At 38.9% G+C, this 26433-nt stretch overlaps 2 protein-coding genes across 3 annotated transcripts; one reads left to right on the top strand and one right to left on the bottom strand.

Moving 5' to 3' along the window:
* Nucleotides 1–1771: 1771 nt before the first annotated feature.
* On the bottom strand, nucleotides 1772–14485 carry LOC106952304 (uncharacterized). Its single transcript, XM_015040334.1, has 18 exons — nucleotides 13973–14485; nucleotides 12939–13097; nucleotides 12526–12644; nucleotides 12255–12438; nucleotides 11077–11189; nucleotides 9929–10994; nucleotides 9092–9216; nucleotides 8211–8466; nucleotides 7859–7986; nucleotides 7659–7755; nucleotides 7440–7562; nucleotides 6988–7160; nucleotides 5057–5154; nucleotides 3363–3490; nucleotides 2590–2770; nucleotides 2337–2481; nucleotides 2017–2140; nucleotides 1772–1817 (listed from the first exon to the last, which is right to left on the bottom strand). The coding sequence occupies exons 1-17, from the start codon at nucleotides 14397–14399 to the stop codon at nucleotides 2066–2068; spliced, it is 3597 nt and encodes a 1198-aa protein (XP_014895820.1). The 5' UTR covers nucleotides 14400–14485; the 3' UTR covers nucleotides 1772–1817; nucleotides 2017–2065.
* A 5100-nt stretch (nucleotides 14486–19585) lies between these two features.
* LOC106952307 (epithelial membrane protein 1) lies at nucleotides 19586–26166 on the top strand. 2 transcript variants are annotated; one of them, XM_015040337.1, is made up of 5 exons: nucleotides 19586–19692; nucleotides 20471–20554; nucleotides 21772–21880; nucleotides 21986–22126; nucleotides 25678–26166. In XM_015040337.1, exons 2-5 carry the CDS (start codon nucleotides 20480–20482, stop codon nucleotides 25836–25838), a joined length of 486 nt encoding a protein of 161 aa, XP_014895823.1. In that variant the 5' UTR covers nucleotides 19586–19692; nucleotides 20471–20479; the 3' UTR covers nucleotides 25839–26166. The 2 variants fall into 2 exon arrangements, with proteins under 2 accessions (XP_014895823.1, XP_014895824.1); XM_015040338.1 differs by lacking the exon at nucleotides 19586–19692 and adding an exon at nucleotides 20063–20299.
* The last annotated feature ends 267 nt before the right edge of the window (nucleotides 26167–26433 follow it).

Raw genomic sequence — 26433 nt, forward strand, 5'->3', positions numbered from 1 at the left:
AAGATGCATGGGTTTTAAATCTTTAAAAAAAATAAATACATATGTGGTGTGTATATTTGCATTTGGCCTACAAAAATATTTCATGGCCATCTCCATGATGAAACATAGTAGTTTGCTGTGGAGATACTAGAGATAACCAACTCTACAAGGTATTAACCAAATGAGGCCAAATAGGAAAAAAATGCACAATTTCCTTTTATCTTGCAATTAGGCATTGAAAGTGAAATATGTTGCAACATTAAAGCACAAAACTGTACATTGAAGTTTTGCGATGGTGACCTGACAATTTGTACAAGATGTTATACATGCATTGATAATCAGCAAAAGCAAATTGCTGGTAGTTTTCAGTGAAATTGATTTTTACACTTTGAAAACTTTTAATTTGTCAAAATTTGCATTTGAAGTCTCAACAAAAATGTACTATGTTATTCATGATACTGGACAAACCCCATTACATTTGACATAATTTATGCAGTCAAACAACATAGTTTTTATGTACAAAGCTGAATTCAAAGAACAGCCGTTTAAACAAAGTTATGTGAATTTGACTGGCATTCATTAGACCAAAATTAGCTTGCGTAAGCCATGCAAATACCTGCATGCAGCTTGTGGGATATTTTCAATGTACTGGGTTTGCAGATGGTGAAGAGTTGTTAAGCAGGTTTATGCATTTGACGGTGAAATGAAATTTGAACAGACATACAACAAAAAATCTAATTTTTGACACTACTGAATGTAGGGACAAAGACATTTTACATAGGTGCAGCTACAAGGATTTGTGTGAATTAAAGTTTGTCCAAACAAGCAAAGAGTGTTAATTCATTAATATCAAGGACTCGTCTTTACAGGCAGAAGTTTTAACTCCTTCATGTATGAATTATGATCCTTTGTGTCAGGATTTTTTTTCCTGTTTTAATTTTCTCAAGGCAAAAAAAAAAAAGGATTGTTTTTTTTAAGGTAATCAATTGTAATTTTCTCCAAATACAAAGTTATTTGAAAAATACATCAGTAGTATTGTTCTTTAGGGGTTATCTGATGTCATTTTTTTTTTTTTTTTTACCTGCAAGAGTCGTCTACAGGAGGAGGAACCGGGTTGGCTAGCATGCTTTTTTGTCTGTTGGCCATATTGGATTTAACAAAAATAATTTCTTGCATTTGCAGCTGATGGCCAGTAGTTGATAGTGTATTTTATGATGCATTAGTGTCCACTTCAGTGGTCTGTGTGCATTTATAACATAAAAATCCACAAGAAAATGGCTTTTAGATAGCCGTCCACTGTAGTGACCACTATGCATTAAAGGGTTAATGTAGAAAAAGTACACGTGGTCGAGGTTTAAAGGCATAATCTCATCTTTGTCATAATTGCACACTTAGATTTGTGATCCATCTTCAGCACAAATACAAAGTACATGAATTGCTCTCAATTTGAGATATTGGCCTTTTTATTTTGTTGGCAAACAGAATGACGGAGACAAAACCTCAACAAAAAAAGTTGTTTATTTTGACTTTGTTCAGTTGAAAACACTTCATATACATTTCTATGATGCATTTATTGGTGTAAATGCAAACATTAATCAGCAGAATTTGCAAAAAGTACCCCTTGATTATAATCAAATATGAGGGATGTTTTAAAAACAGCATCTCAAAAAGCTTGCATGTTATGCCTTTCTGAAGAAAAGGTTTTCTTGCTATAGTTTTAACCTAAACTTTTACTGCTCATCCCCATATCAAATAAAATAGTTGCAGGATTAAAGGAAAACACAGCCCCGCCTTTAAAGTTTTTCAAGAGCTTTTATTGGAGGTTATTTGTATCATATCTGAGGACAAAGAGGAGAGAAGACAGTCAGAACGCAGACATATACCATCATTTTCTAGGTGTTATGTAGGTTTCGACTAACAAAAAAAAATATTTACTCAGTCACCATTCTCATTTAAATAGGTTAAATTAAATTTTAGTTTTCTCAAACTTTCTGAACATTTTCAGTCTGATTGCAATAAAGCTGCATGTTCGTATACCTTCCACTGGAACTCAAGGATGCTGTGAATTAAATCCATTTTTCCATTGTCACTGACCAAAACATCCCTCAACACAAGGACCATCTCGAGGAGAACAGATCTCAGTTGAACACATAAAGTAGATCTGAAAGGGAGCCAAATGAAGATCAGGAATGAATAAATGAAGTATTGCAGACAAAAAAAACTCATTTGAATTTTAATCTCGTTAAGAAATGGTTACGTCCAGATAATTTGGATTTATAAATAAACTAAGTCAAAACAACTGTTCATAAACCACATTGAGGCTTATATTTACAGTGACCGTCAATGCTCAGCCTTACCTCCTCATCCATATCCTGGAACTCCCCATCCGGGAGGAACTGAAAGGTGCGAATGGTGAAGCGGCGAGTCTGACTTTGAGGAGACGGCGGCGTTGGGTCTGACAGAACTGTCTCTGGTGGGGCTGGGTCCAGAGGGTTAGGGCATCTGCAGTGATGGCATGAGCATTTTTAATTATTTTAGAAGCTACCTCCTCAGATGAGGTTGGATTTAGTCAATGCTGGTTGTTTTTACAGTGTAGATGTTCTGGCATACCCATTGTAAAGCAACACCCACGCTGCATTTCCAGAGCGGGGGTAGGCCACACAGAAGTGCACCAGCAGCACCAAACTGGGATCTGGGGAGCTGAGGAGGCGCACTTCAAGGTGGAGAGGTTTCCCCAGCAACATGTGCAGAGGCTGGTGATACTGTGGGTAGTAACTGGTGTACTGGGCATCTAATAATAGATGGTAGCATAGGAGGGAAATAGTCAGTTTAACATTTTTTTTTTCTTTTGGTTCATCTTCTTCAACCAGCATGCATCTACATTTTTCATGATGCAGTCATTCTTTTGTAATCTTTAATAGAGGTAATGAATCGGTGTAGAATATTGTAGACCGGTTTGATTCACCCATACATTGTTTTTTGTTTGCCAATTCTAAGCTAGTCATTATGTAATTTTTTTTAAAAGTCCTTTTTGTTTACACAAACTACTTCAGTAATTTTGTTCAGTGTAGAATTTTCCAGCTTATGTTTGACTAATAATTTAGATTTTGAACCACAGATGATAAAATGCAGCTGAGAATCACTGCCAAGTGTAAAACAGCCCTTTAGTTCAGCATTGACTACAACTGGGACTCCAAGTCTGGTCCTTGAGAGCTATAACCATATTTCACCAGACAATATCATATTCAAAGCAACCAGATGGCACTACGAAGACTGACTGTACTTAAACATGAAATACTGTCCTTTTTAATATCACCCGACTGATCCACCTCTGATCTCAAACATTAACAGAACCTTTTAGTTTTGAAAGAAAGACCATTTACCTTTGGCTATCCTGAGCTGGACTCCAAACACCCCCTGAGTATGGACATCAGGACCAAGGGTGGGAGTTTTAACGACGTAGCTCACACCGAGAACTGTTCCTGGCACGTATCTGCACTCCACCAATAACCTGAAAATAATAGACGAGACTCAAGTCATGGCAAAAACCGTTTAAATTCAATATGTATTGCTTTTGCAATTTTACTTTTGCAACCAAATGTATTGCAATCAAAATCACAATGAGTTGCGGTCATGTTGGTTGAGAAAACTGAAGATTACTTGCAGTCGGACAGCAAGTGTAAAGTACCAGCGCTGAGAGATCAGAACGCAGAAACAGCTGCTAAGGCTTTCTTGTGGCTTTATTGCTCCCCAAGCATTCACTGGAAGCGATTCAGGAGCAGAGCATCTGTTGTACAGCGTTTCTAACAAAGTTCAGATTTGTTTTGCCAGCAAAGCTAATCACACACACAAAACTGATGCATGTTTGAAGTCAACTGCAAAAACCACACCAGAGGCCTTAATGTTTCTGAATGTTAATTTCAAAGACATGCATCTCATAGAACTGATGCCAAATTGCATTTCATTTTTATGTTGGAATAGGATTGATCTTTGTAATGACTTCTGGTTAGTATGACATTTTTACTACTAAAGCATCTCAAATTAAGAATTAAGTTGGTTTTATTTGTTTGCATGTATTTGCTCTATTTTGCTTCAAAACTTAAACTCCTGTAGATTTATTACACAGTAAAAGAATTTGTGTCTTATTTTTGATTGACTGCAGCTATAACCAAAAATCCAGTTGGTCAGTGTAACTGCAATATCTAATTTACTGACATATGCAATTTGTATTGTACTAGAAAATATGTCACCTTGCACGTACACCTCCATGTACATTACAGTCACCGAATACTTGCCGAGATTATTAGCCGAGCTAAAATCCCTTTGACGTCTCTGGTTCACGAATGACAACACAACTGCGACAGTTTTCACCCACGTCCCCGATACATCCGTGTGATGGCTCTTAAAGCTCCACCTCCACCAACCTTGTGAAGCTTCTCAGAACTCCTGAATGGACTTTGCTTCACAATCCTCTGAAGGGTGCAGTCATCTTGTGCACATTCCCCGTGTAACACATTTTCTTAAACCTAAACCTTCCAATAATATGCTTGCATACACAGCAAGCGTTAATGACAGTCTGCTGATTAGCTGTTGAGCAGCAAACTTGATTGTTTAGGGAATAACATCAAATTTTGAATTAAACATAATTTTAGTTATTCTTATGTAATATTCAAGGTTACGAGAAACTACATTTTGTAATTTCATTAGCTGAAAACCAAAAATCATCAAAACAGAGATGCAAGTTTTAACATGTGTCCAGTGAAGTTGTATTGTTCAGTGTCATGACTACTTCTCCTTCAACTGAACCAAAAATAAAGTTAAGATATTTTTTGGAACTTATATAAACACACTTTTAAATAAATGACAACTACAGTCAAAAAAAAAAAAAAAAAAAAAAAAAAAAAAAAACAGTAAAATAGGGGAGAAAAATTTAAAACCCACAAATTATGTGCAGGTTGAAGACGTAATTTGATCTTTCAGAGGAACGATGCAAATAAAGTGCATGAGGTTATTCAGATTGAAGTTTAGCAGTGCTTCACCAAGACTACTACAGGTAGGATATAAAGGGTTAGCTGACCTGACAGGTGAATCTCTTGTGATGGTGCCATAGTTAAGGCTGACAGTTTGTATTGTGTTCGTAATCTCCACCATGTAGACGACGGTCTTCCCCACCACCTGTCAGGACAGAAGGAAAAACATTACAAAAAACAAATGCTTAATCCATTCTGTCCATTTGGATGAATCAATCCTTAATCCATTGATGTGATCCCAAAAGGGTCAGCCTTCATGTTTGTTTAGGTTGATCTCCTGCATTTTAAAACAGTTGGGAGTCCGTTTTAAAGAAAATGTAGCCTTTCCAGGTTCTCATTTCTTTAAGCACTAGAACCTCCCAACCTGAATCCATATTTTCCAGCTCCTGGCCAAAACTGCCCATAAAAAATCCACAACTGAAAAACTGCAAACTCTACACAAACCTTTGTTTGATTAAGCACCTTTTTATGGGTAAACAGTCTTGAAAGAGCTAGAAAAGTAATCCGTAGTGGGTCCATGTCCTCCTGGTGGTTGCATTAATGTCCTGGAACATTGAGCACCAGCAACAGCACAGACAGCAGTCTCCCAAATAATCATCATTAAGCCATCAAGGGTATTTCAAAATGGTAAAGAAAACGCCCACTAACTGCAAATACAAATATGTTTGGCTGATCAAACCGTCAAATCAGAATTTATGCTGCTACTCAGTTTAAAGCTGAAGAAATTCAGACAGGGAAGCCCCCAAAGTAGAAAACACTGCAGACAAGAATTTCTGAAAGCTCACCACCATCTCATTTCGAGCTAAAATCCATTCAGCTCAGGAGAACAAAACCTGTCTCCTTCCTGACTCCTGTCATTGTGGGACACTTCCATGGTGCTTATGCTTGCATACAACTCAACGGACCAACATAGAAACTTTCAGGAATCTGGGAATTGAACCAAAGGATGAACCAGACTTGGCTGACATCTATTTTTCCATGCAGCTAAACAAGGAAGCAGTGTGTTTGAGATGTTCCCTTATAAACACACCGACATCTGAGCATTCTCAAATGTTCAAAAGGCTTATGCATAAGCCTTTTGCCTGTTGCTTATGTTGTCTGCATTTAATTGACAATATAAGCAACATTTTCAATTCAAAAACTCTTTTTGCTGCTGAATTATTGAATAAATAAGAAAATGAGCTCAGCAACAAAGATGTTAATTTTTAATCTGCTAAATAGGTTATTCATTCATTGATGCCAAGTGTTATACAGGTATTTCAAGAACACGTGATCATTCATGTAACTCGTTTTTTTTTTTTTCCCCTTTAGTAATCTGAATGGCAACATGAGCGTTTGGGATATCTGCGGTTACTGTAACATGTTTTGTATCGAGATGGTATTTTAGGCTTCGATAGTGTCTGTGATAGGCCAACTCCTTTATGCACAACTTGCATACAACACTAGTCTTGTCCAACTTCCCATCAGATTGTTTCACGAGCAAAAATGAAGCCAAAGTGGGCCAAGAAAAGCAGCTGTGTTGTTCATCGCTGTCTGTGGTTATAATTTGTGCAACAGATTTTCAGGTGTACAATCAACAGAAATTTTTGACTTGAATAAAAGCAATTAATTGTGTTAAAAATGTTTAAATCTTAAATCTACGCAATTAGTCAAATTTGAAATGAGTGCTTTAAATCACATCCTTATGAAGCGTGCACAAACAACAACAAAAAATCTCAATCTCTTATTTGCAAATACAAATAATTTTGGTAGTCCCAACCCACATTACAGCTAGGTTCTGTTCTGCTGGATTTAATGTTGAGAAAAAAAAAGAAACTGCTGCAAGCCTTTTTACACATAAGGTCTGTTTCAGCTGTAAATAAAATATTCACAAACCAAATTAGTTAAAATGTCTTTGGCTTAGACTTGAGAATCTGAACATAATGGCGTTTATTTCCAACCCATTCTTCGATATTTTGACATGATTTATGAATCTCACCACTCTGCGTGTCCCACAGCCATCCATTGGGATTTTGAACAATGCATACTCAGGGGTCACCCTCTGAGGTCTGCAGGTGGAGTTGCTGGCAGCGGCCAGCAGCGCAGTAGAAAGAGGGGGGTCCGTGAGGGAGGCGGGCACAGAGAAGATCATGTGGCGGTCAATAGTGCACTCTGGAGGGATGAACAAAGACACACAAACAGATACACATGCACAGTTACAAAAAGGTCGCATGAACAAAAGGTCAGAAATCTCAGGAGGCAATTGATACCCAGACCCAAGATTCTTCCAGCCGTTCTGTGTTGCTGCTGGCTTAAATCATGCTGCGCCTGCCCTGAATATGTTTCTTCACACGTACGGCAGCTATAGTACCTTTCTGTACTCTAAAACAGCTCGACTGCACTTAGCTAAGTGGCGTGAAAATGCCAGTAGGGATACAGAACGCAGCTCACCATCCATTGGGTAGTAGCAGGCAGGGGGGTGCTTGTTGAAGCAGCAGCCCATGGAGAGGCACTGTGTCTCGGATATAGAGCTGGATCCGCAGGGGAGGCGGTATTCGCTGTGAAGGTTGCACTCTGAGGGGCAGCACGACAAATGTCAGGAACACAGCTGAAATAACAGACGGGCCTGGACAAACTGAACAGCCTTTTAGAGAGTTAAAATCTACCTACCATGCTCAGACCTTGGGATCACAAGCGGGCAGGAAACCTTTGCCTCCTTTTTTCCCCTCTGCGTTGTGTAGAGGATGCTAATGATGTACATTTTACCCTTTTCAACATAAATACAGTCATACAAAGAGTTAATACGCGCATAAAATAATCACTTGTTCAAAATGTCATGTGCTCAGTGTGAAATCTGAGTCAATACTTGCCTGCACGCTCATATGACAGTGTGAATGTAACTGGAGAAACAAATGGATTTTGCCATCCTTGGCCTCACTTGCATAATATCCACATTCTTTAGGCGCTTCAGCAAGGCTCATCTGGTTCCCATTGGTGTCTTAAATGCATATGTGAAAAACTCACAATAAGACATTTCAGTGTAGACCTTAAAGAGAACAATTAAAGCTCTGCAGAGGGAGGCAGAAATCCCCAGTCACAATAAAAAGCCAAGCTTTACCCCCCGCTCCCATTCACCGCACAGCAGAGCCTCTGAACCCTCTGAACTCATGCAGAAATGATGGTTACCATATGCACCTGGTGTGTACAAAAGCAGACACACACCTTTAAGAACTATTTCTGAAATGGGTCCAGGAGGAAGCACGACCTTCATCTGCTGGAAGGAGCAGAAGACTTCGGTCTTTGTGGCAATGGATGGACCCGACTCATCCTCGGTGGCGCTCGGAGCGGTGGGGAAAGTCCACGGAGTTTCTTCTGGAGGATCAAGGGGGCTTTGATATGGGCACTGTAAATCGAGGGTCCGATTCTGCCAAGTGAAGAAATCCCAATAACTTATGGGTAGAGAAATGGTTGTGGGAGTCTGAGGAGCGAGAGAGAAATTGATACAAAAGAAGTTAGCGCAACCACACAAAATTTATAGATACACGTGTTTTTAAAAACAAGTGAATTTACCTAAACTTGCAAAAAACATTGTATTCTTGACAGCTAAGATGCATGGAGCATGAAAAAAAGATAAGACTTTACAGTCCACAAATGCCTATAATCCGTGATAGATTTATCTGAACATGAATTATTAAGCTAAACTGCTGCTCTGCTTAGATAAACAGAAATTCAGACCTTATAGAGTGGAACTACCCTAGAAAGAAGAAATATAGATTACTAGAGTTTTATCAAACTAAACGCTCAAAATACTGTGCAACCTTGGAACTGATTAAATTTTTTTAATACTTCTCCAGCTTTTTCCTATAATAAATCCTAAATGTTATGGTGCGTGATTCAAAATTCATCAAGATCATGTGCCATTTCATACCTAAAGTGCTGTAGTTATACATAAAAAGTACATTATTGCGAAGAGTCCAAAAGGATCAGAGAGAAGGATGATCTTTACTGACAAGGCAATAAGCAAACTTTATGTAAACATGAACACCAAAATAAACTCAGTAAACACACTAGCAGCACATAGAGGAAGTAAACAGTCGTCTGACCTGTAACTGGCTGTGGCAGGCCGGCAGAGGAGAGTGGAGGATTAAGCCGTGGCCTGCAGTCGCCTGCAACATGTACCCACAGAACGGAGACACGCTGGAGAGCGACTGCCATGACATAAATGGGTCTGAGGAAAGCAGTGATGCGGTTAAAGATTTTTTATATTTAGAATCGATATACTGCTTTAAAACTTATTTCAAATGTAAACTCAGATTCTGCATTTAGGTGTGATGCCTCTAAGAAAAACTAAACAAGGGATCAAAGGTTCTTGGATTCCAATAAGCTATATTGTTGTAACGTGAATAGCTGTAGCATATTGTGTACTTTAAACTTAGTTCTTTGGAGGAACACCAAAATGCATGCAGTTGGATGCATTTTGATGTGAATGTGCCATAGAAGAAAACCTAACTACCAGCCAACAACCGTCCAAGTGAGCCTAATTTTGTAAAGTATAATTCTGAAATGGACAGGCTGTAAAAATCCTGGAAATAGAAACATTAAGATGGGGAAAAAGGGAAGCAAAAAAGAAAGAAGAAACACACTGAGGAGAGAAAAAAAACAGATGGGATAAGGTATAAATTTTGGAAACGCATATTTGCCCATATTTTTTTTGTTGTTGTTGCCCCATTCTTATCCAGAACTATAAAATCACTTAAAATCAAACTGGAGACTTTTTCCAGACTGATTTATTCCTTAAAGTTAAATCAGCTAAAATTATAAAAACATTACATCTTTGATACCTGGAACCCCCTAACACTGGAATACAAAACATATATGACAAGCTGTAAGGAGCCACATTTTCCTCTGAGAAAAACTTTTCTGTTTACACAAATACTGACCTCTAACATGGATGGATTCTGGGTCGGCATAGGGCAGGAAAGCAGCCATACTGTCCTTCAGACACTGGACGCGGGATTCCAGAGGGGTGATCCAGTTCGGGGGAGAAGGAATCTTCGGATAATGGGGTGAAAAGGGATGGAGTTTAGGGTGATACGTTTGGTAGAACATGTGAGGACTGGCTGCCGGTTTCTTAGGCTCCTTTTGGACTGGCAGCAGATATGGAGGCAGCTGAAAGTGAAAAGGAGTTTGGATAGGAGATTGGCTGGAAGGATGCCCAAGACTATCAGGGGTGTCAACAGGTGGAGTAGCAGCAGGATGTAAAGCAGAGTAAGAAAATACTGGATGGTAGTAGGACATGGGTGGATAAAATGAACTGGTTTGATGCTGTGGGGTTAACGGCTGTTTTGGTGGAAAAGAAGGACGAGGTACAGGAGCTTGGGTCACTGGTATTGCCGTGAATACAGGATGATCAGGTTTCTGATGATAGTACTGAGGATAATATGGACCCACTGGAGACTTGGAGTGGTCTTCAGCTGCTGCAATCAATTCCTGGTAATAGAACGGCAGGTAGGGATAGAAGACAGGTGGGTGATGAGGAAATTGAAAAACCTGATGTTCAGAAGGATCCTTCAGATGAAAGTGAGGAGGAAAGTACTGCAGATAGCTCCCTAAAGAATACAATAACTTTTCAGATCCAGGTGGGTTCTGGACGTGCTGTGGCATGGACTCAGGGAAGCGGTCAGTGGTGGCCTGAGGTGGATGAGGGATCCCTAATAGGATATGGGGGACGACTGGAAGTAGTTGGTGGTACTGGAAACCAGAAGAGAGGTGGTGCTGGTAGAGTGGGTTTTGCATCGTCTGCTCCTTAACTGGGGCTCGATGAGGGGGAGGGAGAGTGGTAGTGGGAACAGGGTGGGTTGGAACTGGCAAGTATGGAAACAAAAGGTCACTGGGAAACTGAGGAGGATACTGAGGCAGGGATGGAGAATAGGGAAGCTGAGGGCTGACGGGGCAGGAGAGAACATACTGCAAACCACCCAATATGAGCCGAAGCTGTGGACCATCCTGTGGAGAAAAAACATATTAACCTTATGTCATTCACTGGTGAGAATCCAGGTGCAGTCTTCAACTAAATGAGCAAACTTACATCAGTTGTGATACAAGGAGCACTGTGGGAGATAAGGTAGGTCAACTCCTGGGCCTCGGAGTCAACCAGGAATGCACACCTTTCAGACACAAAAGGATCCTTTGCTCCATCCACTGCCAAACAAATTAAACATTTCTGTTATCAATTGAGTCAAGGTTTGAAAACTGAATTTTGGGTATTTTCATACCACTTATGAGTTTTTGACTAAAACCTCTTGTAATTTCTTGTTCAACTGTAGAAACAAAGTAGTCACTCCTATGTTTGTTAATCAGTTTTGAAATTGTCCATCCAAAGCTGTTGATATTTCTTAGTTAGAAATAGCGCTCCGCCACCTACAGATTTATTCTATTTTTGACTTTTTGTCAGACTAAAATATTTCAAAGAAATTTGATTAAATCATTAAGTACAAAATCCAATTCTTAAAATTTTAAATGTAACCAAGACTCTCCTGAAAAACCTGCCACAACTTGAAAAAAACATTTGTAAGACTTTGAGAAAGTCTTAGAAACCACAATAAGAGCCAGGGAAACCATCCAAGAGTTCACAAAGGAACCAGAACAATGTCCAACATACTCCACACCTGGGCCAAAAAAGGCATCTATAAGAAAATTCCCAGGCAAAAACCACTGAAGACCACAGCCTAGTTTCACATTCTCCAAACATCTTAATGAGCCACAAGACAAATATTCTATTTACTATGAAGGCACAAAAAAATAAGAATTTTTCTGCAATTGGGCAATGCAACAGGATTTAAAAACGGACAAATCCACCTTTGCCTTAAATAGGATGTTTATGCTAAAAACACCCCTCCAGAATTAAAACAAGTCGCCAAAAAAAGTGTGTCAAAATTCCTGTGCAGTCATGTAAAACACTCACTTTCATTTACATTGCATCAGCTTGGTGTTGGCACAAACAATTTAGGGGCCATTTTTTAATTCACAATGCCACATTGAATAATTGGGTTTCTTAATAAACAAAACCATTAAATAAACTACTTAGAAACAGACAACTAGATATTTAAAAATAAATTTGTACCTGGGCAAATATGTATTCACAGCACAAAAAGAAGACAGCTGAAGAGAAATGCTCTTTGCCCTACTGGTCAGTCTGCCAAGTAAATTCAGAACAGATACAGCATAAATAGAACTAGTTTTATGATGTGCCTGTAGCCTACATACCAATGACGTCAAGCACAGGTAATCTATGCTCCTGGCCTTGGATCTTCACTGCCATGCCATAGGGAGAGCAGAAGACAAAGGGAGCAGACAACGTGTACATGGGAATAGCCGTGGATATCATCACCGGACAGGACAACTTCAGTGGGATCCCCAACCACAGCATGGGCAGCACGTAGCTGCCATTCTGAAATGTAGCACAAATAATTAAATAAGACACAGGGTGGCACAGATATACTATAACTAAAAATTACAACACTTTTGATCCTGACACCTCCTTAACAATATAGCAGCCGTCATATGGCACCATCATCTCCAGGTCAGTCCATGATGCCTTCACTGAGTAGCCACAGTCGGAAGGTAGCTGGAAGATGGAGATGGGAGAGGCCCTGCCTGGAAAAAGATGTTTTAAGATTGTGAATAGAAAGGATTTAGGGGGAAGAAAGGGACTTAATACAGTGCTTAGTTCATCCCTCAGAAAAGGTTGTATACACTTCAAGTTCAAAATTGGTGCAGGAATGTCAACATAAAAGATAGTTCAGCTATCGGGCAGAAAAGGAAATCGTCACAATTGCCACCATTAACATGAATCTTTCTGCTTTGTTCATGCTCTTTGAGGTAAACACAGCACATCTACAATGCAGCCCATCACCTAAAGAGATGTTTGCAGCATGAACTGAGCCTTACTTCTGTCGACCTGCAGGTGGATGAAGCCTCTACCGGACAAAGTTAAAGTCATGACATCATCAGCACACTCCACCAGAGGTCTCATGGCCTCCCATTCAGAGAAATATGGGCTAGAGTCAGACGACAGGCCAGAAACCTTCCCCTCAATTTCAGAGAAACCTAAAAGATACAGAAAAAATGTCTCCCGATTAATGTCAACATGACTAAATTTATTATATGCTTGCACTGATAATAATGTATAGAATTTTTTACTTCTTGAAGACGCAAACATTACACTGAAATGCAATTTAGAAACGTCAAAGCCCAGACCTCACCTCATGCAACTCTGAATAATGTTGTTTTCTAGCATATTGAGTTGCAAAAATGTGATTCAGGCACTTGAACAGTTATTGCATAGTTAGGGTGGGTTTAGTAATAAATAAAATTAGAACTGCTTTAATGTTAGCCAAACAGCCAAAAGGAAGAGGATTTATCAGTCTGAATGTGATAACATTTATAGTTCATGCTAACTGTATAATAAAAGTGCAAAACTAGTTTGTTAAAAGTCCATAAAACAAAATAAAAAATGCTATTCAAGAAAACATCTATACATATATAGCTAGAGATTAGGGAATTGGCAATGAGGCGTTCCTAATAATTGAAGTTCACCCCAACAGACTGAATAAAAGTGGAAACACCCAAAAGGATGCTGAATTACAAGTGTTTGAAGCCATGTCAAACATTTTGTCACTCATTAAGAGTATGAACAATTTTTAGTGTCAATCTTGAAACTAAAATGTAAATAAAAACGTTTGACACTAATTTCCAATGAGAAACTAATGCAGGTGATGTAAATGCCACGTGTATTAATTTTATATGTTCTTATTTATGTCATACGACATCATCTACAAAAGTGCCGACTTTCTTCTGGGTTTAATTCATTCAAATACTTCCAGTTTACCGTACAATACAGTCGCCCCACACTTGTATTTACTATATGAAGCACTTTGGTCAACTTTGGTTGTTTTGAGATGCGTAAATAATTGTTACCTCACCTGTAAAATCTGCTTGATAACCATCTTCAGGGTCTGGAGCAAAGGGTCTTCCTTCTTCCTTGACATTACCAGTGGTCCATGTGGGGCTAATGAGGGCTAACCTGTCGCTAGTTTGATCAAGTTCTGGTGTCCTGACACCTGGGTGTGGGTTTGTAGGATGCTTAATGTCTACCTGGGGCTCCAGGAGTTTCGACAGGATGGATAAATTCCGACTAGGGGTCCATATAACCTGTTTAACCGTATAGGGCTGTCCACGCTGACCGTCTTCAGGCCTCTCCTCCCAGGCTAAGGCTGACTCTCCTCGCTTGGTGGTCGAATCATCTTCCCTTTGTGCTAAACTAACCGAGCCACTTAATTGAAAAGAATAGAAAAGAACAATAAGCACTATTAAAAATAAACGTATTTTTCTTATTAGCTCGCAAGTCATCGCCGGTTTGAAGAGGCTCCTTTCCCAACACGCACACTCACGCGCCACCTGAACACCAGGCGATTAATTAGGAGTCATCAAGCACGAGCCAATTAAAGAACAGCAAGTCGTCACAAAACGTGGAAACTGGGAGAAAGTTTCTGCTCGTTTTTTTTTTTTTTTTTTTTTTTTTTTTGGATGTTTTGTCAGTATAAATTCTAAAATGAATTGGATCAATTTTACTCTGATATATTGTTTGAATTCAATAAAAAATAAAATAAAACAAACGTGCCAATTTCTTCATTTTTTTTCTTTATATTTGAATCAACATTTCTAAACAGTGATGTAAACGTAACAGCTGAATGATTCTTAAATAAATAACTTTAATTCATTTTTTAAAAAATATACCTCCATCTTAAAACACAATTTTTAAGATCACTATATTCAAACTAGTTAAGTGAAGAAGAAAAAAATGCTATGGCCCACAAATACTTTCAACTAGGCAGTCTTGGGGTGAGAGTTTATTAAAATTGTGTATTAATTCTGAAGCTTAGCACTTTTATTGTATTATTTTAAATGAAGGTGACTAAATGCAAAACTTAGCAGTCACTAAACTTAATTGGTGGTTGGTCTTTATGAAGCTGCCAGCAGATGCTTTCTAAATATGATTATTTTCTCTGATCCAGACTCAGCAGTGGATCCAGATTAAAAATAAATAAATAATAAAACATTTGTGCAATTAGGACTGGAAACCTCTCCAACAATGACCATTGGATATAGGCACTAGACCCCTTATAATCCTGCAAGAACAGGCAGCTATAGAAAAAAGATGAATTAGTGCATTTACGTGCCCTTGGTGAGTCACATCTTTTTGTCCTGAAAAAAGGTGCAGAAATACTTTGAATGTCAAAAATCTGCTTGCAGGGGTTGAGAGTGCAGATGGAAGTCAAGTTTGCTCCTAAACAAATCCAGCAAGAGATATGAAGACTACAACTGTTGTTTGCTTAAATTTTTTGCTTGAGGAAAAGGACACTGATATAAACTGATAGCACAGGAAAGGGGACAGGAGAGCTGTTAAAACGGAAGGGAAACTGTGGGCATGATCCACTAGAAAAGCCTAAAACATCAGAGGATATCAACAACCTCTTGGTTCTTTCCCAGCATCGTTCTTTCATATAACAACAGGCTGACTGCTATCCAAATAACACAAAATGTTACCAACTCCAGTTCCAGATGCATTCCACTGTTATTGGTTAACATTTTAGCCCCAGCAGCTTGCACAACTCTTCAGAAGCATGATCTGATTTGTCTCTCAGAAAACAAACCCTCTCTACGTCTAACATCAAACCGTGTAAACTAAGTCGTCGGTCTGTTCATGCCGAGTGAAACTCTACTGTCAACAAAATAGGAAAAGAGTGAGACACAGCAAAAGAGGAAGTGAATGCGTCTGCACCCTTCCCGGCTCAGACAGAATAAAGCAGCCTTTGTAGTACTCAGAGCAGGACTTCATCAGTCCAGGCCAGTTTCTCTGAGAGATCGCCGGCTGTCAGATAGCCGCGCTCCTCAAGAAGCCACTCTGTGACAGTTTGATTATGTGTATTTGAATGAAATGTATTCTACTGCACAAATGCTATATTCTATATTCACAAACATAGAATATTGAGATTAATGAAGTCCTTTCTGTTACTGAGAGTAAATATAAAGTATTTACTATTCATTCCTCAGGCTGGCATAAGATAAAAAATAAATAAAAAAAATTGATTAACTTCAGTTTTCACTGATGTTATAGTACCAGAATTTTAGGAATGCTAGAGACAGGGCATGTTTCATTATACAGGCCTGTTATGATGTTAGTGCCTGAAAAACAATGAGATTATATAAAAAGGGGAGAAAAGTATTGAACATTGAAAATGAATAGTTCTTGCAGTTTCACTTGCATAATAATCATGTCACCAATAACTACGGGCCGCAAAAAATATTAGCTAATCACGTCATACGTTGCTGTCTGGCTCACCAGTTATACGATTTCTGATGTTTGTTGTTTGATGCAGCAGTCAGTGTTAAAGAAAATCACCAAGATGTTCTGGTAAAGTAATTAAGAAAACTACTTAGATGTATAATTCCAACGTATTCTATGAAACCATGTTGTTGAACTATAAATAATGGGTTTCATTTTTCAAAGTTTCCTGGATAGACTACTCACCACCTGCATTCTGTTTGCAATGGATGCAAATGAGAAAAACATTAACATCGTTTAGCAAAATGTTTTTTCATCACGACAGGCATCCATGCTATTGCATATCACTTAATTTCCTAATTTTGTGCAGCCCTGATATGTAACACAGGAAACACAGAGTTAAATCCAAGTTTCCAACTTCAGTAGACCTGTAAACTGGTTACTTTTCCAATATATAACCCTTTATCTTCAGTTTGAAGACAGACAGAGCCAAAAAAAAAAAAATGCCTTCTGGTTTTCAGCAACTTCTGGCTTGGTGCTTATAGGGTAAACAGAAATGTTCCAAAACAATGAGAAATGCTGGCCAGCTCAGAGGCAAGGGACATAATAACTGTCATTCTCTGTCTAAGACGATGATTCTCTTATTTAATGGAGACCTTCAGAGAAGACTAGGAGACACCAGCACTGAGGAATGTTCTTACAGCTACGGGACTTGCAACTATATATTTATACCCCTGACACTTTTAAACACTTTGTGACTTTGCAAGAACAAACTTCAATGCATTTTATTAGAATTTTAGGTAGACAGTCACAACAAAGTGCTTTATTGTCTAACAGGTTCTGTGCTGTAATCTGCCAAAGATGTTTCGCAAAGGGATCTCCATATATGGCGCCGCTCTGTAGGATCTGCAATTAACAAAATTATGGCATGGGAGAGGAAGTTGGGCCTCAGAAACAGCTTTTCTGTAAGACGATTCTTGCTGCAGACATGAAGATTCAGACTGAGGGGTATTATCCAATTGAAAACATAACAAACAGCTTGATGAATCATAATATTTAATCCTCTACTATATGGAGATGCTTTTCTTCAGCAGGCACAGGGGGAGCTGGTTTGAGTTATGGGAAGATGGATCAAGATCCATGATAATCTGAAGGTTGTGATTGGAACATATCAAACGCAAAAAAATAAAAATAAAAATCAAGAGATATGAACAACTTTACGAGGAACTGAACCTCTTTACCTTGACATCATGAAAAACAGAAGATTTGGTGACCTGCAGGGCCTGCTTATATTCAAAACACATCATTCTGTGGGGAAAAAAAATAAGATATTAAACATTCAGTCAAAGCAAAGCTCTGATGAGAACTTTTGTCTTAGTTCATTGCTACGACAATGAATCTCGAGGTTTAATTGCAGTGTTTCTCCCTGATGAGCCTGTTGACACTGTTGATGAACTTATAAATGTGGTTCTGGCATAATTCGATCAACATACTGTAGCTGCTGAACGTTCATAAAGCTCATGAATGCATGAAAAATTCCATAGACTGAGCAGCTCACAGTCATAGTTTTAATCTTTTGAAAATATTTTTATTTTAGCAAGCACACACGCACAGACACTTTGGGATGTTTGGGATCATGCAAATTCTCTCAAACTCACAAATAACCAGAACTGCTTTTCCACTGAACCACATTCTTACAGGGATTCCCTAATCTCAAGAATTTCGCAGAGGTTCATGCATATTTTCTTTTATAACTGCTGTCATACAACATTAGAAGATAATTTGCATTGACTTCTGTGGCTATTTACGCTGAACCTGGCCCTCATGCAAAAATGAACTGTAAAAAGAATGGATTGAACTGAAATTGATCTCTTTTTCATAACAGGGAACTCCATGAGGTAAAATGTTGAAGCAAAATGTACTATTTGTGTACTGGTGTTGAGTGAAAAATTATTTTGAAAATGTAAAGCAGAAAGGCCTTTCTTCCAGGAATAAGTTATTCATAAGTTCCTATTGGGGTTGCCACGGTTTCAGGAACCTAAACTTAGTCTGGGTCAACTTTTTGGAAGATAAATTTTGTCATTCGGTAAGTAAACGATTTCAGTCCTTTCAGATCTCAGCTGTTGTTGATATTAAGATTTCTTTATTCATCAGACATGTCAACTTTATGCAACCTTAGTAGGTTGTCCACATTGACAACCTACTTACTTTTACTATGACCACAAAGTTATAAACAGCACAAAAAATAAAGCAGTTCAATTAAAAATAAAACATTATTTACATCAGGTTTCACCAGCAACTGGACAGTTAAACATTTTTAAAAACAAACTCTGGAAAGGCTATATTTGGGTAATTTGTACAGGTCAAAGTATACATCATTAACGAGCATCTTATTTATTTATTTATTTTTACCCAAATCTGATTTTAAAAAATTCAGAAACTGCAAGCCTTTCTTATACTGTAGCAGATGTGTGAGACCCGTTATGTTTTAGATTTACAGACTGGTGAATGGGCATACTTTATGGTTTGATGGATAGTTTATTATTGAGCAGGTAAAGAAAATAGAAACTTTAAAAAGATTTGAGAATTTTTGACTGGACAAAATTGTGTCCTTTGAGTATTTTTAACATTAGAAGATTCAACCATGTGGCAACATGTTTGGACACGATTGGCCAGCTCTCCAGGGTGAAACACGGTGGCAGCAGAGTCATGCTGTGGGTTGCTAGTTTGCAGCTGGGACAGAAATGATCATACTAATACTTTTGATAAAGTTGATCCAAAACAGGAGCCATGTTGCTGAAACGCATGAAATGTAGACTTCTAGTTATTGTCTTCTCTTTTGCTTTTCCCCTCACGCTTTAAATGTCACCATCAGAGTGTGGTTGTTTAACAGAAGATGGACTCAGATCGCGCTGCTCCACTGGCTACAACTCTGCCATCATTGCAGAAGTTATTCTGGGTGCACAATGGCACAGAAAATGGAAGTTACAGGGGATTCTTCCTCTAACTTCCATCAACACATGGGGAAAGTTGAGCCACTCGACTCAAACATTTGAAAATACAAACTCATCACAAAGTCAGATTTTTAGGTGCGACCCGTTTAACGCACAGTTTTAAGTACAACATGAAAGCATTTCCGTGGTTGGAGTCTTTCTTTTATTGAAAAAAAATATGTACTTAGGCTATATATTTTTATATTTGAGACTTTCTGGGTGGGGCTAAGAGGGGAGAGTAAAAAGGAGTGGAAAGAGAGTGAGAAAACAGGGAGATGTGTGTGTTGAGAATTAGAGGCAGGGTGGGGACACACTTTTACACATTCCCAAGCAGCTGCCGCGCCGAGACTTGAAGCGCTTTCAGGTAACTTTTACTCATTCTGTTTCTATTTCGGAGAAGTCCTAGATTACCGGACGTACTCTGCGGAACTGTGTTATCAGTCTTATTTGCTATTATATAAAGAGAGATAAAGTTAGCCGAGTGCATTGTAAAAGCGCTGAAGGGCAAAACAAGCACAATAAGTGCGCCAAAGAGGATGCACAAATAAAATAGTCATAATTGTTTTTGTGCAAGTTAGAGTTGTGAGTCGTTTTTGCCTTGCTGGATTCTCGCGCTCTTTCTAAAGTTGTTGACTTCGGTGTCGGGCCTGTGTGTGTGCGTGCGTGCATGCGTGCGCGCGTGTGTGTATAACTGAGGGGGTCCCATTTGGGAATGCCCAAACACGTCCAAACAAACGCGCCTTTCTGGTCCACGGAAACTGCGGAAGGCGGCGAAAACGAGAAGATAAGCGAAGATCAGTAGTTTTCAGAGCACGTAATTGGGGTGGAATTGACTTTAAGTTGCTAGAAAATAGGACTGAGTTGTAAAATGAAGCGCTTTGGAGCGTCAAACCGCCTGACTGTGCGACGTGTCTGACTCCAGATGTTGTTCAAAAATCCTCCTGACTCCCGGGGCGTGTTGGGATTCGCATGTAATGGCTCTCTCTGTCTCTCTCCTCTCTGTTTTCAACGTCTTTCAATGTTAAATAGTATAACTGGAACTCGTGCTGTGTGTTAATTGATACGTCCTATAAAGCGCGTGTGAGTGGAAAATAAGTAGTGATGTGCATCCGTTCGCATTCCTCTCATTTATTAATTTTCAGAGGGTCACAATGTTGGTGCTGGCAGGGATCGTCGTTTTGCACATCACCACCGTCATCCTACTCCTAGTGGCCACCATTGATAACGTGAGTAGTTTTTATTTCCTTACTTACGGGGGGCCAGAAGTGATTTTTTCCTCCTACTAACTGATCTGTATGGATGGCAAAAACAAAGCTGCAGGAGTTTAAAAAATTGCACTGAATAACAAAAATCCCTGCTAATTTATTTTCAATTTGGATGATGACATCACAAGAGGCAACAGAACTGAGGCGTAGCACTTCCTGCTCTGTTCATTCAGAAATTCTACATTCTTGCTCATTTGGTGTCTTTACTGACCTCTGCCCATTATTTTTCACTTTATAGCTTACAATGGGGCCCTGATGCCAAACAAGCATTGACAAATAGAGGGAAGGTTTTAAAGAATCATTGTTTAATATAAATTTATCCAGTTAACGTTTGATCAGTCTAGATATCTGAAATAAACAATCTTGAAAGTGGAATACATTCCAGATTCCTTAAAAACTGTAAGACATCCATTAGTTTACGTTTTAAAGGAAGCTTCCAAGTAGATGCCAACTTTAGCGTCAGTATTGGCCAACAGTTAGCCTGTCTCTGTAATCACTTAGTGCCGATCTTTATTCCAGATGTAGAAGTCTCACTATTAGTTGACCCTTAATTATGAGACTTAAGTACAATTTCCTTTTCCACTTAGCAATAAGAGTCTCAAAAATAACTATAATGTGGAAAGCTTAAAACACTCCTTCATATTCAGAACTCATGATATTAGCTTACACAAAGACACATGGCTAACAACAATGGGATAGCCCTTCAGGAAACATCCTTCACATTGATTTAAGTCTGACTAATCTCATTAAATTATATCTGTCCTCAGTATTTTTTTTAGTTCAGAACAGCCTAAGTTTTCAACATTGCCTTTCAATGCATCTTTGGCCTCACGGTGCAAGTTTGTAACACATCGAGAATAAAGCCTGACTTGAATGTCAAAATATGTTTTCGCAGCCCACTGTGTTGCAGATCTTCAAACCTCCACATGCACAAAAACAAGCAGAGCAATGTGTATACAATAATAAAAAAAGCTTTGTAAGAGAACAGTGAATTGGTCTACCCACACTGATAAACACACACACACACACACACACACACACACGCACACGCACACACACATTAGAGGGAAAAACAAGATGAGGAGGAAAGAAACCTTTGCCGGCAATACAACTTCCAAATGTTTGCAATGTAACCATGATGTGCCTCTGTATGTTTTGACGTTTATTCTTGTTTTCAGGCCTGGTGGGTTACTGACAATGAATACACAGACCTGTGGGGCAGGTGGAACTTAATAGGCTTAGACTGGCATTATGGCGATCTGAAGAAATACTCAGATGTCCAATCAGGTTTGAATACAAAAAAAAAAAAAAAAAAAAATTAACATCAGCGGTGTTAATTAAAAAAGTTTTGTTTGTTGTTTTTTTTTCTTTAAACTCTCCGTCTCACTGCAGACTTCCTCCAGTCGGTGCAGGCCACCTCGGTCCTGGCCTGCGTTTTCACCATCCTGGCCCTGTTTGTGTTCGTGGCTCAGCTGTTTACCCTGCCCAAAGGGCAGAGGTTCATCTTCACTGGCATTTTACAGCTAATCGCTTGTAAGTAACCTAGAGTCAAATGCAGAGTGCTGCTGTGAGAGATATTGATTCATGTCCCTGTTTCATATCGCTGGATTTTGTTTCTTACGGATGCCACATGCTTGGCTGACCGAGGTCAATAATGCCATTAAACCTCGATGCCTTCGGAACGGAACGATGCAGACGGTTGAAAAAAAATAAAACATTCAAGCAGAAATAAATATGAGATTTTGTAGCATTACAAAAAAATGCATTATTATTTAGTCATTTAGCCATAAGGCTAAATGACTAAAAATGAATAACAACTTGTTTGAGATCATGTTTTAAAGGTCAGAGAAAACATGTGATGCTTGAGCTTCCATACACAGATCAGCTCAAATGAGATGCAAATCCTAAGCTGTAAATGACAGCTTATGTTTGCTCATTATGTAGATTGTTATTAAGTTATAAATTGTGAGCACTTTTCTTCCTGGTCCTTCATACTTACAGCTGACCGCAACAGTAGTTTTGGCGCAGCATACAGTGTGTTATAAATACTTTTTCACATTTTTGGTTTTTATGTGATAGAGCCACACAGAGTAGCATAAAATATATTTTTTTTACAATTTAACATCTAAAACCATGACTTGCATTCTTATTCAGTTTCCTTCACACTGACACCCTAAAATAAAATCCAGTGCAATGAACTGCCTGCAAAAGTCACGTAATTGGCAAACAGTCCGTGTGTGTAATTTAATCTCAGTTTAAATCTAGCTGTTTCACGAAGGCCCAACAGGTTTGTTAGAGAACACAAGTGAACACAGTGACAGACAACTAACAATATACTCCTGAAAACAGCATCCCCATGTGAAACATAGTGGTGGTGGCATCATGCTAAGGGAAGCTGGTGTTGAACAGAGACAGGAAAGTTGGTTAGAGCGGATTGGTAAAAGAATGGAGCTAAATATACAGCACGCCTGGCTGCTAAAGATTCGAGACTAGTCAGAGATTTAGCTTCGAGTAGAACTACAACCCCCTGACAAACACCAAGAAGTTCATTCATGTGTTGGAGTGACCCAGTCAAAGTCAGGATCAAAATCCAGTTGAGAATCTGTGGCAAGACTTAGAATTTAATGCTTGATGTTCTCCACCAAATCTGACAAAGCTTCTACAATTTTGCAAAGAAGAATGGGTAAAAATTCACGTCTGTACATGTTCAAAGCTGGTAGAGACATACCCTAAAAGAATCACAGCTGTAGTTGAGGGAACAGGTCATGTGGCAAAGTATTAACTAATTTTCTTTTATTTAAAAAATGTGTCCAAAGCTGTGTTGTTGTATCACATAAAACCTAAATGACATACTTTGAAGTTTGTGTTTGTAAAATGCCAAAATGTGAAAGAGCCTGTCCCTTTTATAGCCAGACGAGTTGCTGGGAAAACCTTTCACCCTGGCCCATTCTGACGCCTAGCAGTTTGTTCCCAACTTGTTTGTTCCTACAAACAAGATGGGAGATTCATCTATCTGGGAACAATCACTGTTCAGATATCTTCCAGGAGTTTTATCGTCCTTTCCATTGTTTCAGCTGTCGGTGCCTTTGGCTGGGCCGCGTTTTCTGTCGATCTGCCAGCTCACTCAGCTCTTTTAACTGTAGACTCATTAACAAGATCCTCGTAAATTCAACTTGTCTCAGTCCTTTCGGTATGTTTTAAGACTATTTTGTCTGATGCACATATGCATCAGACAATGGTTAGGATTTTTTTTTATTTTATTTTTTTTTTTATCTCAGGCAACACCCAAAGACTCCTCCAATGTCTATACAATCCCCAGTGGGGGATACAGAAGGGTGGGTCAGTTTCAGACTCATGTTTCTGTTCGACTAAAGAATTTGACCAGGTGGTAATACACAGAAACATCATCGACTTTTAGGAATCATGAACTCGTCTATTTTCATCTCACAGGAAGTGAGAAAGTAAAACATTTAAGGCGTTTTAAAGTAAGAGTGACGTCCTCAAATGCTGTGACCGTGTTTGCTTTATTGTGTGAAAGCATGACAATGTAGCAACAATAAACAATAGAGAAGAACGACGTTCGAAATCACTGAGTGTAAAAAAAGATCGTGTCTTAACGTGTTCCTTTTTTTCAACTCAAAAGCAAAGATTTAGTTGAAGCGTAACTCACCAAACAGCTGCCAGTGAGCTGAGAATGCCTGGGATGTTACATTATTCAAGGCTCCAAAGCTTTGTTGCTTCAGTCACGACTCAAAACAATTGGATTTTCCCATCCTGGAAGCCTCCAGAGGTTTTATTTATTTATTTGTTTTTTTAGTGCACAGCCATGTACTGCAATGCATTGAGTAACCACATCAAAAATACTTGAATATGGCATGCATTTTAAACATGACTATAATCGGTGTGATCCTTTTAGATGTTTTGGTGGCAGTTCCTACTTCTAACGGATCGTGTTGGCCCAGATTGTTGAAGGAAATAAACAATCAGTAATCAGCAGGCAACTATATGGACACCTGATGGCTTCACAGCTGACCAAGAAATAGTTACCGACATCTTCCTTGAGGACGAACCGCCACAAGAGGTCATTTGTAAAAAAAAAAAAAAAGCTTGCTCGTCACAGAGTGCTTTATCCAGGCATGATAATTGAAAGCTGAGTGGAAGGAAAACGTGTGCTAGGAAAATCTGCACCAGTAACAGGGATAACCACAGTCTGTTCAAAGGCTTGAGGTAGATTGCTGCAATGTGGACTGGTGGAAGAGTCAGCGTTTCAAAAGCCAGCACAAAGAGAAGCGTTCAGAAAACAGCTTTTTACATTCCTTCTGTTAAGCCAGAGGGTTTTCCAGAGGTCTAAGGTCAGTGCAGCCAGACCAAGAACCAAGAAGATGGATATGCTTTCCTGTAGGCCGACATCTTGAAATAGCTGGTATTTACTGGTCTGATGTAAGATTGTAACATTGTGAGAACCTCGGTCTTGTAGTTAGGGTTTGGCTTTGCTTATCATTTACAGCGATCATTTTTTTAAAAATCACGATAAGAATGTTGATTTAGCGTTGTCAAAATAAATTCAAACTAATGATGCTTAAAATAGCCCCAAACTCTCTGTATTGTTGGGATTGTTAGGTTTACTATTTTCTCCACTGTTTTTAGCATTGAGAGTGTCAATAAATATCAATAAATTTCAAAATATAACTAGATGTAATTACTGTGTGCAGATTAGTGATTTAAATCACTAATCATCAGATTCTTAATTTAGTCACACACACTTTTTTGTGTGTGACTTGTGTCCTAAAGAAGCGCATTACAAATGGGTATGTATGGGTATAATAACACAAAGTATATTGCTAACCCCTACTTATAATAATCATCGTAATGAACAGAAATAAAAGTTTGAAATATATCAGGATCTACCTTACATTAATGGTTTTACTGTTTGAACTGAATGGCCTGGAGCTGTACACAAGTCCTCTTTAACAATCTTGCCGCTGTTGACTTTTTTCCTTTTCAGAGAAAACATGACTACTTCTAAAAAATCTCATCTCTGTGCATCATCACTCCCCATTTCCTTCCTTCCTCCTCTCCTGCAGGCCTGTGCATAATGACCGCAGCCTCGATCTACACAGCGCAGCTTCACACCACTGAGAAAAAAGGAGGGTACGGGCACAGCTACATCCTGGCGTGGATCTCCTTCGTCCTCACTCTCTTCCTCACCATCACCTACATCGTCCTGCGGAAGAGGAATGACTGAATCGGAGGAGGTCGGAGTCTGTGCTCCTTTGTCCTTTCAGTCATTTCAAGACTTGTCAGCTTCATCCTCGGTTAGGAATATGTTGGAATGCTAACGAGCCAATACTCTTGATTTGATCTTAACAAGTTGGAGTTGGAGAGTGGGTCTGTAAGTGGGTAAGATAAGGAGCTTTCATCTGTGTAACCTTAACTAATTAATCATTTATCTCTGCGATGTAGCTACTTGTAGGTCTGGGAACTCAGTCCAGACGTTATCAGTATTTTAAAGTTTGTGTGAAATGTCACTTGCTGTTCTTCTGACTGTACTGACTAGATTTCCGCCGCGCTCATGTCTGATCGGATCATGCAAGTTTAATTTGCGAGTGGTACAGATCCAGTCAGAACTGTTCACACACTCCTCATTGGCAGGCATTCAGTATTCCCCAATTTTCAGGTTGCTGAGCTAATTTCTATGTTAAGCAAAAATGGAAACAATTTTGAATTTGTTGTGAATTTTCGCTAATCCGTCCTACACCTAAATGCTCAATTTTTTTATTTCGGAACGGATAAAGCAGGATGAGAAAATAAGGTCCTGGGAATCCGTAACCCAATTGGAA

The sequence above is a fragment of the Poecilia latipinna genome, unplaced genomic scaffold (assembly GCF_001443285.1).
Source record: "Poecilia latipinna isolate Pla-1442-1.1 unplaced genomic scaffold, P_latipinna-1.0 Scaffold505, whole genome shotgun sequence".
Classification (NCBI taxonomy): domain Eukaryota; kingdom Metazoa; phylum Chordata; class Actinopteri; order Cyprinodontiformes; family Poeciliidae; genus Poecilia; species Poecilia latipinna.